Genomic DNA, 16,110 nt, shown 5'->3' on the forward strand with positions numbered 1-16,110 from the left:
CAGGTCCTTCGAACACAGTGGGCAAGGCTTTCCTGTGTGCCTGGTGATGCCCACAGTCCCTCAGGCTGGGAGAGTTGAGTGGCTCTATGAGGACTCACTTGAAATGAGTTTTGGTCCAGGCTCACTGTTAGGATGGACTGTGGGCTCTGCTGACCTCGGTATGGGCCCTGCTCTGTTTATTTTAAAAGAAATCAAATAAAGCCAAAACCTTGATGGTCTCATACATTTGCACAGAGCCTCAAAAGCTTGCAGGGATCTAAAGGCACTTCCTAATGGCACTAAGCTGAAAAAGCTGAGTATTTCTTTGTGCCCATATAAAGCCAGGAGTTAATGAGATTACAGGAAAAAATTCCCAGGCAGCAGAGCCAAAATATTATAATAACGCTTTCTTCTGGGGCCAGCATCACCCAGCCTTGGCAGCTGTCTGTCCTGGCAGGCAGCACCTCCTCCTCTGGGCACTGCAGAGGGAGAAGATCATGCTATGGTGGGGGAAAAGCAGCCCCCTGGATCTCCATTCTTTCCCAGATCATCTCCCAAATGCTGCCATGCTGCTCTGGCACGGGTGATGTTCCCAATGTCCCTTCTCAGAATCTGCCCTTAGTGCAGCACTGGGCAGGGCATGGGGTCAGAGCCACCCTGGAGATGCTGGGAAGCCTTTCTAGGGGCTTCCCAAAGTTTCTCCAGCCCCACAGAGGTCCCAGGTATGGGGGAACCCACATGTGCTTACCTTGAGCCATGTGGACCAAGTCACTGTAGAGAGCTGGAGGGATGAGGGGCATGGGGAGCTCCTGCAGGTACCACTTGAGGGCATCTGCCAGTGTCTGTGCCTCGTACAGGTCCATGTCCACAGCTGAGGCATCTGCAGGGGGCACACAGAGGGAACCCTGAGCCCCTGCTTCTTCCCCTCTGGCACAGAGCTCAGAGCTCTTCCATCCCTGTGGGCCTTCCCAGACATGGGGGCTGATTTCTTTGCCCATCTCCCCAGTGGGGCAGTGCATGATTTCACTGCCACCACTCCCCCAGCAAATATTCCTGTCCCAATTTCCACTGACCCTGAGTTCCACGTGCCCAGGGAGAGCACGAGGCAGCATCTCTGCTTCAAATAAAGTGTACATCCAGGGAATCTCATCATTCCACTGGGGTCCCACTGCAGGATGGGACCCATGGGAAGAACTGAGCAACTGCCCCAGGAACCTTCCAGTTTTCAGGGTCATGTGCCAACCCCAGCTCAGCAGGAGCTGCTTGGAAAATGCATCCTTGGAATGGGGTTATGGTTCCCAGGCAATTCAAGTTGCTAAAGGCCTGTGTGACCCCCGGTGATCCTGAAATGCTGTGAATGTGCCCCAATTGGCACCACCTCTCCCTTCCCTGAAAGGTGGCTGCCCTGGGGAGGTGGTGAAGGGTGCTCCAGGAATGGGGGAAAGCACACAGGGGCTCTGAGGCCACACAGACTGGGCTCAGGGGCTCAGGGATCCTGGGCTCAGGACAGAAGCAGTGCTAGGAACAGAAATGTCCTATGGTCTGTCAGGAGATCGAGGGTGGGATGTGTCTGTCTGAGCCCCATGGCCAGGCCAGCACAGGGACATTGCTTCACCATGGTCCAGGGGGAAGAAGCCTTTCAGCATCCTCTGGTATTGCCTCATGTGTTTGTCTTGGAGGTCTCCCATCCTGGCTGGGCTGGGTGGTGGCTGTCTGGAGGGTGATGGTGCCTTTTGCAAAGATCTGAAGGTTTCAAAATCTGGCTTTATTTCAAACTGGACCCAAATGCAATGTTTTGAAATTCTCCTTGTTGGAGAATTTGGAGGGTGAGGGGTACAGGAGGTTTGGAATAATAAAAAAGATGAACATATTTGAGATGATTTGAAATGGTTAAGTTAAAAAAAGAAAATAAAATTTGTCATTTTCTTAAAGATGTTTTGTCAGGCCCCAGATGGCCTGGAATGACAGAGAAGACTGTGGGCTTGCCCCACTCTGAGACCCCTTCCACTCCCCTTGCTGGGTCTTTACTCCCAGATGCAGCTTCACTGCAAGTGGGGCCATTTTGGGAGATGCTCCATCTCCCAGCCCAGTAGTTTCCAGCAGAAAATGTTGTGAGTCTCCAACCTCTCCAGCTGTGCTTTCTTCTGGGGCAATAAACCCAAAATGCTCTTTCGTAGGACAAGGCTTTAGAAGCACACATTCAGCAGGGCTGGGATGGGAACAGCTGGGAAAAGCTGTTTTTGAGCACCTTGACCTTGATCTCCTCTCTTTGGAGATCCCTGCTGTGTCCCAGGCAGCCTGGGAGCCTGCCTGCCTGCGTGGGAACACCAAGCTGCAGAGGGTCCCTTATGGCCAGTGCCTTCCATTGGCTCCCAGACAGAGGGAAAACAGATTGGCCAATGCCCGCAGCAAAGCCTTTAACCCAGCCATTGGAGACGCTACCTCATGGCCAGGAGCAAGCACCCGGCTGGGAACTGTGTGCTGGGGCAGCCTGGGGACAGCTGGGACAGATGCCACCCCTCGGGGTAGGCAGCCATCCAGCGTGGCCAAACGTGGCCCAGGGCAAATGGGGTGATGCCTTTCTAGCACCCCACAAAGTCACAGCCTCGTCCCATGGCCACTCTGCCCTTGGCACCCTTGAGGTGGGCAGGGCTGTGCCAGCTGCACCCTGGCCCCATTCTGCTCCCATCTCCCAGCCACACTTGTGGACCTTCTTGGCTGGCCAGAAGGGTTATTTCTGACACTGTCTGTGGGGGTGTGACAGTCAGTTCCCCATTTTTGCTAGCACTTGCCCTGGAGTTGTGAGCTGGCAGGTTGTCTCGAGCTGGGCAGGTGGAGGAGAGTCGGGTCAGGGATCCCACAAGATGCTCCTGATCATCCCACCACACCTGTTTTTGGCTGGATGCTCACAGTGCATGGCCAAACCCCAGGGATGCTGCTGGGGGGTCCCAGGGACTCATTGCATTGCAGAGAGCTTTTCCCATCGGTGGAATGCACCGAGCAAACCCCAAAGCCCTTCCCACCCGCCACGAGGGTTTCTGCAGAGACCTGTCACTCGCCTTAAGGATGCTGGCACGGATTGAGGAGAGCAGCCACAAGCTGTTCCTGCGCTGGGAAGGGGCCGCTGCCGGGCGCTGGCCCCAGGCGAGCAGCCCCGGGCTCCACCGTGGCCTAATTAGCTTGTTTGCCTCGTTAGGCATGAGCCTGGGGGGGTGTTCAAAGGGAAGGCTCAGCCGGTTTCAAAGCGAGATTCAAAAACATCTTTACACCCAGAGAGAGGCGTGATGGGGAGACCAGGGGGATTCACACCGCGCTGACAGGGACTGATTGCTGATAGCACCGTTCTCCGTGGCACGGTAACTAGAAGGAGCCATTAGCCTGACCCCATCCTCCTGGAAATGCAGCGGCATCCTCGTGCCCCGGGAGCTGCCCTGGTGACATGGGCTCCCCATCCCTGAGAGCACAGCTGAGGGATGCTCCGAGCTGCTCCCCAGCACCGGCTGTGCCCGGCAGCGGGGGAAGGGTTAACCCCGGAGCCTTCCCAGACAATTACCACCGGCCTGACCCCACGGATGCTGCTCTCTTCTTATCTGAGGGAGATGATAACCAGCTATAAGAAGTTAATGAAGCTGCAGGATGAGTCAATGCTCTCCTGCTGCTCTCCAGATGTTCCCATCCTTTCCCCAGGGGAATGATGGAGGAATGACGGAGGGATTCCATCTGCCTGCCATAAATAGAAGGAAAACACCCCAAAACCCCAACCTCGACCCCATACCAACCCCCTCCAACACACAACCTGCTTGCTGACCTGCTGGCAGAGCACAAGCATGTGGGGACCAGTGGTGACCATGCCTTGCCCATGGAGGGGTGAAAAGCAGGAATAAATTTGGGACTGGGGAGAGGGTGTGTGGGATGGCCACTGGCCCAGAGGGAAAGACTCCCAGCCTCCTCTCAATGGGATTCCAGAGCCCACATCCCAGCGGAGGCAGAAAGGTGCTGGAGCTTTGGGCTGAGTCAGGCTGGGCAGGAAACTCCAGGAGCTCTCCCGCAGCTGCAGCCAGCCGGGGAGGCGTGAGTAAGCCCCGAGTTTCGGTAAACGCGAGGATGTTTAGCCAGGAGGGGCTGCGGGGAAGTGGGGGTTGTTTTGAAGGAGAGGCTTGAGCGGCTCCTGGCAACCAGCTGTCCCCGCATGTGGCCACGGGTGACGGCTGCTCGCACACACCTGAGCAGCCGCGGGTGACAGAGTCCAACAGCCTGAGCTGGACCTAAGCTGGACCGAGCCCTGCTGCAGTGAGATGCTCTCAGGTGTGTGGTCCCTCTGACAGAGGGACACCCAAACCAACCTGGGGCTGCCTGCAATACCGACCTGGGAGTTCCCCTACCCCTTCCAGACCTGATAGTTTTAGTTGCCAGTGGGTGCTAGAGAGATTGCTGTCCGCTTGTGGGGGCTGTGTGTTCCCATCCACACGTATGCAGACCAGGCATTCAGACTCCTGGGCATCTCACAGTGAGGGTTTACTGGGAAACTGTGCACCAAACCGGGGAATATTTCCCAGCTTTGACTTAGCATCACTGTAACATGTCCCAGCCAGCTTGCTGGTACCTTGTGCTGGGCACTTAGCAGCTGCCAGGACACCCCCTGCCCATGCACGGGAGCTCCTGCCAGCCCCAAACACTCTCCCAGCTGTACCCTGGGCTGGCACTCAGCCGGGGTAGGGCTGCTGGGATCCCCTTTGAGGGTGCCCACTGAGACTGCCTTCCCCCACCTCACCTTCCCTAAGGCGATCCCCCTCCTCAGTTTTCCCAGCAGCTATGGGAGGGGATGGCAAAAACTCACCCCCAGTTCTCCCTGATGGGTCTGGCAGGGATGTCTCTGCTGCTGCCGTTTATTTACCCTTCTTTCATCACCACCAAATATAAGAGATGAGCTCATGCCTCTCGCCAGGCTCTGACGACACGGGGTTTATTTCCACTGCAGGTATAAATAAAAAGCAGTGCCGCAGGCACCGGGGCGCCTCACGCTCGGCAGGAAAGTCATCCTGGTGGAATGAGCTTGGCCAGGGGAAAACCAGAGCCCTTGGGGTTCTCCGATCCCCTGTGGCATCCCAGAGATGAGGATGAGGATGAGGATGAGGATGAGACCGTGGTGATGGGGGAGCGGTGTGAGGTTCCTCACTCCCCCGACCCTTTCTGCCTAGCAGCAGCTCCCGGCAGCCCCAGAGAAGCCCCGGGACCCTCACTGCTCGCTAATCCCCACCGAGAGCTGACCTAATTCCCGGGCACGTGAGCGTGTCTCCAGGCAGACTGCTCCGCGCGGGATGGGAGCGCACGGAGGATGGCAGCGCAGCCGGCACGCCCGGAGACACCGGCTCCAATCCGCCTCTCCTGCTCCCGGCGCCGAGCGCCGCGCTCCTGACAACAGCCCGGCCGCTTCCCATTGCTGCGCTTGTATCTGGGAAGGGTCTCCGTGTTTGCGTCTGCAGCTGGGCTCCGAGCCGCGATCGGAGCGGGGGTTATCCAAAGTGCGGGGATGGTTTCAGTGCTTCGCTGCCATCCCGGGGGGTTCAGTCCCACCTAAGCCATGGGGAGCACGCACGGATCTCTGGGGTGAGCACCCTGCAAGATCCCCGTGCGCTGTCCCACACCAGGGGAGGATAAGGATGCAGACCTTCCCTGCTCAGCGGCAAAGCACTGCCCGGACATGACACACAAGCCAAACCTTCCCCAGCTCGGGTGCCTCAGCTCTGAAGGGCTCCAGCAGCCACCAGCCCACCCACAGCTCTGCTGCTATCACCCCGACAATGTCCCAAGTTCCCAGCACAGCCGTGGGAAGGCTGCCTGCCATGTCCCGGGCACAGAGGAGGGTGGACAGAACCCTGAGCAAACTTATGGGGGAGAAGACATCAGGTCCGGGCACTGAAGGGGCTCATACACCTCATGTCCCCAGGCACTGTGGATTTAGCGGTGATTTGCCCCATCCCTTGTCCTCCAAACAGCCCCTGAGCTGCACACAGGGGACAGCAGGAGTGCTGGAAACTCTTGGGGTCAGTGGCCACACACCACAGAAATACCCCAGGGCATGAAGCAGCCCCATCCAGGCACTGCAGGGAGTGTTGGGGACAGGAGGGTGAAACTCTGCTTTATTCCTCTTTTTCAGCCCATGCTCTTTCCCTGACACTGCAGCAGGGCTCCTGGCTGGCTGATCACCTCCCCCCAGCCCCCTGTGAAGCTGCAGCTTTTCTTTAAGTCCCTTTTTGGTGCCACCATGTGACTCTGACTCTCATGTTCAATGATGCTGCATGCACCCCTCGCCTCTCATAATTGTTCTTGTGCCATCCATCATGGAAATACCAATTTTGGTGCACGAGCTCTAGACAGCAGTCAGATGCCACCAACCTGCAGAACGTCACCAGTGCCAGGATGGGGATAGGCTCAGCTCAGACTGTAGAGCCACATGGAGCCACTCTGTCCAATGCTGCCATGAGGATGGAAACCTTCATCCCAAATCTGGCTGATGTTCTGCTCAGGGACTTCCCACAGGGGAGATCCCCCATGGTAAAAGGGCCAGGGGTAGGGAAAGGTTCAATCAGCACCACTCAGATGAGTTCCTGCACTGCCAGCCCTGGGAACACAGTGCCCATGGGCTCCTAGGGACAGCCTGGGCTGCTCTGACTTGCCTTGTTTCCCAAGGTCCTTCTCTTTCTTCCCACTGGAAGTTCAGATGCTCTTTCAGTGCAGAAAATATGCTGAGCTCTCCAGTGGGGTTAGAAAACCAACATCTGAACTTTTCCAGCCCTTGCTCTCTTTTCCTTGCACTCTCTAGCAGTTCTCCTGCTACCACTGCCAAACACCAGTGCAATTTGTGTATTCACAGGGAAGATGAAACCCCCGGTGGGAACCCGGTTTTGTCCCCAGCTGAGATGTGGTTTGGTTCCAGTGGCCACCAACCCTGGCTCTGATTTCTCCCCATTCCCCCAGATGGAGCTTGACTTTTGCAGGCAAGCTGCTGGCAGAGATGGGATGCTGGAGGGGCAAACCCCCAGGAGCAAACCCCCAGGAGCACAGGGGGAAGGAAAATGTGACTCTTGTCTCTGTCTTCTAACACATGGGGTGAGCAAACTCCAACATTCCAGCAGGGCTGTTTTATTCCACCAATCCAATGAGAGGGCTTGTATGGGAGACAAAGCAGAGATGCTCTCTGCCCTCCCCAGCCTAACATGGGCTCCAGCAGGGTCCTGAGGAAGCACCACTGGGTCTGTGCTCTGCAGGGGGTTGCAGTAGGTGCAGGCTGCCATGCTTGGCCTCTGCTGGGATGCTGGACTCCAGCAGGAATGTCATCCTGTTGCAGAGCATCCCTCTGGCATGGCTGAGCATCGGCCTCTCCAGCTGAGAGCTAATAAGTGTAAGACTTGTCCTACCCCCTGCAGCTCTGAGAGCTCTGGCTTTGCCCAGCTCAGTGCTGCTGAGCACCTGGGGTACCCCTCTGAGGTGCCCAATTAAAGATTTCGGTCCCAGAGCAGATGTGGGCTTGGGAGTATCAAGTCTCCCAGGGCTGCTGGTGATTTTTAAAGGCTTTCAAATGTTTTGAAAACCACGATGGCATTTCTCTGACCAGTGCTAGGCCCTGCTGTGGGAGATGGACAGACCTGGACAGACCCACAAGCGCCAAGAGCTCTGGCCAAACCAGTGGGGTTTGCCCGTGGCTGAGCAGGATTTTGACAATAACTGCTGTGGTGCTGCTCTGTGGGGAGCCCTGAACCTGCCTGAGATGCTGCACCAGCTGCATGGGAAGAATGGAGGACCCATAACTCCTGCCTGCTTGGAAAACATCCTTCTCACGCTGGTATTGCTGCCGTGCCCAGCCCCGGCACCAGTGCCCGGGGATGGCTCTCGGATCCCTTCACCTCCTCCAGAGCTCAGCCTGTAAATCTGGGGTACAAGGCTGTGAAGAAGAGCACTCACTGCTCCGGGTTTCTCAGCCACAGCTGGGGGAGAATAGTGGGGTGGTGGGGTGCCCCCAGCCCCATCACCGCCGCGGGGAGCGCAGCCCTCATCGGGCAGCGGGGATGGAGCATCCCTGGGAGCTCCAGCTCTCCTCTCCTGCATCCCTCCTTCCCCGCCCGGCGGGACTCGGCTCCCGGTGCGCGGGAAGCGATGAGGTCATGGTGCTTAATATAGCGATTTCATCACAGCCCTTCTCCCCAGCAACACCGCCCGGCTCCCGCCGCCCCCCGGCCGGCAGCGCCCGGGCAGCGGGGCCAGCCCGGGGCCGTGCGGGGCCGCCCGTGCCTGGTGTCACAGTGCCGCCCTCTGGGCACCGCGGCCGCGGGATGGGGATGCTCCGTGCACACCCCACCCCCCAAAACCCCACATTTGAGCGGCACGCTGCATCCACCGCGTACCGCCCGCCCCCACCGTGTGCCATCCTATCCCAGCCGTGGATTACAAGCAGGTTTGGGGAGATGGTTTTTCCCCTTTCCCCCCCACGCTGCTCATGCCCCTAAGTCCTGCAAACAGCTTCCCATTATTGTAAATAATAAGCTTTCCCTTTCCTCTTTCTTTTTCACAATCTGCAAGAGCCTTTCTCCCTGCCCTGCTTCTCAGATACAAACGCTAAAGATTTAAAAACCCAAGTATTTTTCTCCCGCCCCCCACAAAAAAAAGATTCTACCGGAGCGCCCCTGCCCTGCACCTGCATCACTTTTAGCTGCATCACACGGGGAGAAGAGGGGGCTCCGCACGCAGGCAGAGCCTCGCCGAGCTGGGATTAGGGCTGCGGTGCTGCTGGTGCCGTAACCACTCCCTGCCAGGGCAGCATCACCTCCACTCCATCGAGCCCCCTTTTCTGCGGGGGGCACGGGGAGGGTGCGGCTCTGGGACTCACCAGCCAGAAGCGCCTGTTTCAGCTCAGCATCCCCCAGTACGCCGGGCCCGGACCTGTAGAGCACCTCGCTGTCGAGCCCTGGGCACAGACGGGACAGAGGGGTTAGTGCTGAGCCCACCTCCTCCCCCCGACCCCGGGGAGGCAGGCAGGGGTGGGAGCACCGCGCTGCCCACGGGGCTGGGAGCAGGGACAGGTCTGGCTCTGGCGATGCTCTCGGGGCCTGGGAGCGGGTGGATGTGCGTGCACCCGGCTGGGAGCAGGGACAGGTCTGGCTCTGGCGATGCTCTCGGGGCCTGGGAGCGGGTGGATGTGTGTGCACCCGGCTGGGAGCAGGGACAGGTCTGGCTCTGGCGATGCTCTCGGGCCCTGGGAGCGGGTGGATGTGCGTGCACCCGGCTGTGCCCTGTGCCCTGCTTCTCCGTACCTTGTTTTTCCAGTGCCTCGATGAGCCTGGCCACGGTGGGCAGCGCCTGCTCGGGGAGGGAGGGGTGCTCGGGGAGCTCTGCCTGCCCAGGGAGTCCTGTGGTGAAAAGAAGGGGAGAAGGGATTTGGAAATCCCTGCCTGCAGGAATTCCACTTTCCTCAGCTGTCCGAGGACAGAATCAAGCTGCTGCTTTGGCACAGCCACGACCAACACTTTGGCTCATGCATGTCTAATTTTGGAGCAGTTCTCCCTTTATTTTATCCTCTTTTTGCAGTCAGAGTCGCTGTTGGGGGCTCAGCTGCTTGCTGAGATGCAAAGACCTGCTCAGGCATGTGCCCTGCCCGTGGGGAGCATGCCATCCTGGGCATCCTCCAAGCCAAAGCCCCTTCCTCACCTCTCTTCCCATCTGAGACTACCCACAGCCCATAGTGACACGAGGCAGGAGCTGGGGACCCTTTAGTGGCCTTGAGACCCCCAGAAAGGCAGGGGCAGGGGGCTGGCAGGGGCTGCAGCACACCAGGGCTGTGTGTGACTGCTGCAGCATGGACAGCATGTGGAAAGGCTAAAAAAAAAATATATAAGAGGGACTTTGGGCAGAGCCACGCTGCCTTCAGTCTTTTGCAAAAAACACAACCTGGCTGCAACAGGTAGATCCAGGCTCTGGTGCTCACTGTGGTGATGCCCTGGTGCTCCCTGGAGAACAAATAATGTTGCAAACCTGCCACTCGTGGGTGGCTGATCCAGTCCCTAGGCATGGCCACAACCCCCAAGCACAGCAAGGGGGTCCCTCTGCCACCCAGAGAGGCTGTGTTGGTGCCTTGGGTGGGAACAGGGAAGATTTCAGGGTTAAAAGCAAAAGACATCTTTGGAAGCTCATGCAAAAATGTCCCCACTGCATGAGTGGTTTTGTAATTAGGGAAACTGGGCTTTTCCTCCAAATCAATGGCTTGGGGAAAAGGTGGTGACTGCAAAAAAAAAAAAAAAAACAAACAAAACTTTCTCCTTGCTGGGAATGGCAGGAATGGCCCCAAGCTGTGCCAGGCTGGACCCCAGCATCCTGATGCCCCACTCAACTCTAGCCCCAGGGGAAGTGGAGGCGATGCCTCATGGCACAGGACACCAGATCAGGGCCAAAACAGCCAGCAAGGTCTTGGAAGTCGCCTGGGACTCGGATCTGCTGCAGAGCCATTTTCGGGATGTTATTTAATTAAAGAAAGGACCATTCCTCCCTGCAGAGCCAGCCCTGGCTCGAAGGCATGGCTGGGACATGCAGTGTCTGTCATTCTGGGCTTCCTCCATGCCCTGGCCACCTCAGGGTCCCTGTGTGGCACCAGGGCTCGGTGGGAACTGAGGGCACTTGGGGGTGAGGGGTATGTTGCTGTTGCAGAAATATAAATTAGAGCTTTTCTTGACAGAAAAACGTCCCTCAAACCTCCATCTGGAAGTGGAATCCGTATGGGAAGAATTAAAAAAAGCCAACAAACCAAACCAAAAAAACCCCCACAAACCAAAAAAACACAAACCACAACAAAAGTACCTTCTCTTCCAAGAGGATGTTGGACATTTTTACTCCAAAGGGAACCCTGTGAGCTGGGAGGTTTGGGTTTAAACTGACACAAAATGGCACACACTGCTCCTGTGCTGCAGAAGACGTGGGACAGAACATCCCCTGCTGAGGTGCCTGCACACCCTGGCATCGCCCCAGGAGGGGCACCCCATGGAGGGCACCCCATGGAGGGCACCCCGTGGCACAGCACCCAGTGTCCCCCTGGACAGCAGGGCTGCACACCTGGCCATGGCCAGAGCACATCCTGCAGACGGCTGTGCCCTCCCCAGCCTACCCCAAAGCCTCTCTTTAGGGCTTTTTTTCCTCCTAAAACCAGCAGATTTTACATTATTTAAGATTTTGTTATCCTTTCACCTGAGTGCATGCAGGGCTGGGGTGCCTACACTGAGACCTTCCAGGTGGGCCAGGCTCTCCAGCCAGGATGTGCTTCCTGCTGAGGACATTCCTTGATTTGTAGGGAATCTCCACATCCCCAGCACCTGTGGGCAGGGGTCCCTGGGCACAACTCCCATCTGAGTGAGGGGCAGCAAAGGCAGAAACAAGAAGGTGGCTTCACCTTCCCTGGTGAGCAGGGCTGGAGAGCCCTGGGGTCTGCTCCTGTCTGACCCCAAATCTCCACACAGCACTGAGCTCTCCAGGGCTCTACCTGCTGAACAGTCAGAGGGCTCACCACTGAGCTGGACTGGGCAGGAGGCTCAACCCCCTTGGCTGGCAGGATAAACAGCCCCAAAAAGTGGTCTCCACCCTCCTGCAAAGCCAGCAGGCAGCTGCTCCCGGAGCCTCACCAGTGCTGCTGGGACTGCGGCTGCCTTGGCGCACTGGCTGGGGAGGAGCGCCTGCGTTTGGGGAGGGGAGCTGGGGGGGCCAGTATCCTTCCCACGAGCTTGTGGGGGGCACCTCAGGAGCTGCATGGCAGCCCCACACATGGACATGGATGGTGCTGTGCTCAGCCCAGGAGCCAGGTGTCCCCACCTCAAACCACGGTGACAGGGGGTCCTGAACCAGATTTTGGAGGGAGGGAGGCTCCCCACCAGCGGGTGCACTCTAAACCCAGACCAAGGCAGATCCAATGCCCAGCCAGCACAGGGGCTGCTCCTCTGGTTACCACTGGTCCCAGACAGGGTGAGGAGGGTGTGTGAGGTGCCAGACCAGCAGCTGGGCAGGTTTTCCTGCTGCTCTCCCAGCCCAGGCCAGCACGGACAGCCATTTCTGCTCCATGCATCCCAGAGCAGGAGAGCACCATGGCTTTCACTGGGGTCACCTGGATGTGCCTGGCTGGAAGTGGGGGGGAATTCTTACTTTGGTTTTATTTTTTTAGCTCGTGCACATTGTGCTACTGCTGTGAAACCTCTCTCAGCCCCAACGCTCTTGGCCACGGTGAGTGGCGAGGGCAGAGCTGGCTGCACAAGCTCAGCAGATCCAGAGAAATGGCCGAGGCCCCTGTGCCAGGAGGGGTCCTGCCAAATGTCCCCCCAGGGCTCTGCTGCAGTCCCCGGGGACAGAGGAGCCCCCCAGGGACTGACCACACCGCTTGCCAAGGTTGTCCCCTGTCCCAGCTTGCACAAAGTGACAGTGAGGCTGGGAGCTGGCCGAGGGCCAGCACTCGCCCGGGCACTGAGAGCAGCCTGAATCAGGTGCCGCAGTGGTGGGGAGAGGAGCACTTGGAGAAAAGGTCCCTGGGGACCACCATGGGGCTTTCTGCTCCTCTCTGAGCGGCCAAAGAGGCCTTGCATCTTCTCCTGTGCTCTCATGGATGTGCGTCCCCTTGGACACCCCATGCCAGCACAGCAGCCAGCCTGGGATGCCGGTGAGGAGCAATCCCTGCAGCATGTTTGCCTGGGGGGTGGCGACACTCTGGGCATCCCCTGCCTCTCCTGAGACTGCCTCCATACACCGGGTCAGATAATTCCCAGCACAACTTCATTTTCTGGGGCTGGATCCCCATCCCGAGCGTGGTCTTTCCCACGTCATCTGCAAGCATCCACCCGTCTCCACGCCCTGGGCTCCCGGCTCGCTGTCCCCAGACTCACCCCAGGTCGCGGGGGTCCCCGCGGGCGGCAGGGGCAGGGGCCGCGGCCGGGCCTTGCTGGCCGTGCTGGCGATGCGGGCGGGACCCAGGTACTCCACGTAGGTGCCGGGGAAGTCTCCGCGCTCCTTGGTGCGCTCGTTGACGCCGTGCAGCCAGCCCTGGGGGTTGCGCTCGTCGCCGTCCTTGTAGTTGGGGCTGCTGAGCAGCGCGGCCCTGCTGACCGTCAGCACATCCCCGGGGCACAGCGCCAGGTCCTCCTCCCGGTCCTTGTGGTACTCGTAGAGAGCCCGGTACTGCAGCCCGTCCGACGAGGCCATGGCTGGGTCACAGCCCGGCCGGCCCGCGCTGGGCACTGCGGGCTTGAGAAGCCTCAGTGCTAGAAAATCTGCGAGATGGAGAGCGGCTCCTGACCCTCCAACCCCGAAACTGCTGTGGAGCCACACCAACGCCTGGGACTCGTTGGCTCAGGTGTGGCTGAGGAGCTGCTTCTTCACCGGGGCAAACGGAGGGCAGCGAACGAGGCTGATGGGGCAGAGGGGACAACCGCGGGTCCTCTAGCCTGGCCTCATCCAGGGGACATCCCTGCTCTGCCGGAGAGAAAGGCAGCGCGTTAGTGACCGAAGCTCTGCCGTGACCTCGCCGCCGTGCCCGTGCCCATCGCAGCCTCCAGCCCCCGAGAGCCCAGCGGCTCCTGCATCCCGGGGAGCCCGCCAGCAGGGCCCGGCCACCGCACGCAGGGAAAGTACCGGCAAGAGTCTGAAAGTAGGGCAAGAGATCACGCCACGGGTTTTTAAAATAGACATATGTGCTGAGAAACCTCCTGCCGCACGCAGCTCCCCTCCGGCAGCTCCAGCCTGGCATTGCTGCACGGAGCTGGCAAATGAAGATGTAGGTTTTCATGTGGGTTTGGTTTTGGGTTTTTTTTCCTTTCTTTTTTTTTTTTTTTTTTTTTTTTTTTAATTTTTTTGGTGCATTTTTATATATTCCTCTAAGAGTGACATCATCCCTAGGGGGAAAGACTGTGCTGCTGCCGACCCACTGTCCCCCAGCTTCCAGCAGGACCCCGTGCAGGAGGGATGGAGGGATGATGAGCAGCAGCCGCCTGTCTGTCCATCCATCCACCCGCCTCCCGGAGCCCTCCCGCCGCCCCTCCAGCCTTACCGGGCGCGGTGGCTCCGCCGGCGGGAGCGCAGAGCGGGAGCGGAGCGGAGCCGGCTCCCGGCCCCGCCGAGCCGCGCTCCGGCGGTGATGTCAGCGTCCCTCCTCCTCCTCCTCCTCCTGCTGCTGCTCGGTAGCCGGGCGGCCCCCCCTCCGCAGCGCGTCGGGGGGCGGGGGGCACCCGGCTACCGAGCGGGAGGAGGGAGAATTGTAGGAGTAGGTGGATGACTTCATTCCCAGATGCAGCAGCATCTCTGCTCCCAAATTGCATCCTCTGTAGGATGGAGATCTCCCATCTGCGGGTCTCCATCCATCCTTAGGGGTGCAAAAGGACAGGAAAGGACCAGCACCCCATGGACACCCCCTTTATGCCAGGCAGCTCTCCCTGTGCACGCTCAGACTCCCATCCCTTAACCAAGCTGAAAAACACGCACAGGACAGGCAGGAGACGTCATGGAGAATCCCAGCTCAGGGATGCTCTGGTTCCTCGCTCTCCTCCTGAGCTTGGACAAGCTATCCCAGTATTTGTCTGTCTGTGAGGCACAGAGAGGTGGATGTGATGTTCCCAAAGGCTCAAAGGCTTGCGTTGGTTGTTGGTTTTTGTTGTTTTGTGGGGTTTGGTTTGTTTTTGTTTTTGTTTTTTTTTTCCTAAATCCTTGCTTCTCATGCTGACTTCTCTGAAATGGTCATGGCTCCTTGTCTTTGATGCAGGTTGGACATCCTAAAAATAGATGGTACCTAAAACACGGGCTCTGGGAAATGCACACTGGCTGAATCCAAGCCACTGCAGGCAGCAGTGCAGGGGTGGCATGAAGTCCAAGGAGGAATCCCAAGTTCTGGGAAAACTGAGGAAGCAGACACAGGGGCCAGCAGAGCAATGCAGGAGGTATGACCCTTCTCATCCATAATTTCAGCAAACCCCCCCTCCTTTCCCTGTAGTGAATGGCCTGATGGTGCAGGGCAGCAGCACACAGCCCTCATTGCCCCAGTCCCTAGCTGGATCCAGCCCAGCTGCTGGTCCTTGGGGATTAAAAAGGATTTTTCTCTCCCTCATCCCATTTCTGCTGGCACCATGCTGCTGTTGCTGCTGGTGGGACAGAGTCAGAGTTGATCCAATGTACCAGCCAGGAATCAACACAGCCCTGTGGCTCAGGGCAGGGGTCCTGGCATGACAGCCATCATCTCCCCTTCCCAGGATGCTGAGTGGGATCCCTCCTGCTCAGTGCAGATATCTTTCTCTTGAGATCCCCAAACACAAAGGCTGAAGCATTTCCTGCTGGAGCCAAATTCCACTGCCCCCAGCCCTGCAATGGTTGGATGGGGATGAGCATCACCCCAGCTCTCACTGGCTGGCTCCTGTCCCAAGAAGGCCCAGAGCATCCCTTACATCCCATTCCAGTTGCATTGCACCAGGACCATTCCCAAAACTCTGCCCCCTGGGCTGCCCCTCACCCTGTGTCACCCCTACCTGGTTCATTTAACCCCACCACTGCAGCCCAGAGTTTGGCACATCCCCCAAGGTGGGCAGAGGGCCCTCAGAGAGCACTCTGTGAAGGCTGCAAGAGGTGCTTCAGACCTTTACTGCTATTGATTGAGCCAGAGGAGCTGCTTGTCAGGCCCTGATTAATCCGTCCTTGCTGGATTAATGAGCAGCACTCCTGGCAATGAGAGCTTTGCCTTGACTTGCCTGGCCTTGACTGTTCTGTGGAGAGAGCAGCAGGAGCTGTCCTTGCTCCCTGTGCCCCACAGCTCCCTTCAGGTGCCCTTTGCTCCCTGTCTGGGCAGCCCAGGATGGCTCTGTGGGGAGGAGAGTGATGTCTGCTCGCTGGGGTCCCCATGCCCTTCTGCAGCTTCTCTGCTCCCTGGCTGGAGGGATAACCCTTGGAGGGAGCATCTCCAGGGAATGCTCAGCATCCACCTTGGCTGCCTGTCCTGGCCTTTCCAAAGTGACAAGAGGTTTCACTGCTCCCCTCTTTGCTTTTGGGGGCTGCCATGCTCGTGTCCAGGGAAGTTGGCCACATGGCTGGGAATAAATAGAGCAGAAATAGAGCTGTTAACATGCCCGGCTG

The 16,110-nt window shown here is 58.3% G+C and overlaps 1 protein-coding gene across 2 annotated transcripts in view; it reads right to left on the reverse strand.

Annotated features, from left to right (window-relative positions):
• The window catches only part of PIK3R3 (phosphoinositide-3-kinase regulatory subunit 3), a 77,094-nt gene extending 62,891 nt beyond the window's left edge, over window positions 1–14,203 (reverse strand). The window contains exons 1-5 of one of the 2 annotated variants that reach the window (XM_056497447.1): window positions 14,045–14,203; window positions 12,885–13,470; window positions 9,288–9,383; window positions 8,864–8,941; window positions 728–859 (exon numbers count right to left, since the gene is read on the reverse strand). In XM_056497447.1, the coding sequence (XP_056353422.1) occupies window positions 728–859; window positions 8,864–8,941; window positions 9,288–9,383; window positions 12,885–13,200 (622 nt within the window). In that variant the 5' untranslated portion in view covers window positions 13,201–13,470; window positions 14,045–14,203. The remainder of the gene's footprint in view (window positions 1–727; window positions 860–8,863; window positions 8,942–9,287; window positions 9,384–12,884; window positions 13,471–14,044) is intronic. The other variant, XM_056497448.1, reaches the window with a different exon arrangement.
• Between the last annotated feature and the right edge of the window lie 1,907 nt (window positions 14,204–16,110).

This window comes from Oenanthe melanoleuca, chromosome 8, assembly GCF_029582105.1.
Source record: "Oenanthe melanoleuca isolate GR-GAL-2019-014 chromosome 8, OMel1.0, whole genome shotgun sequence".
NCBI classification, from domain to species: domain Eukaryota; kingdom Metazoa; phylum Chordata; class Aves; order Passeriformes; family Muscicapidae; genus Oenanthe; species Oenanthe melanoleuca.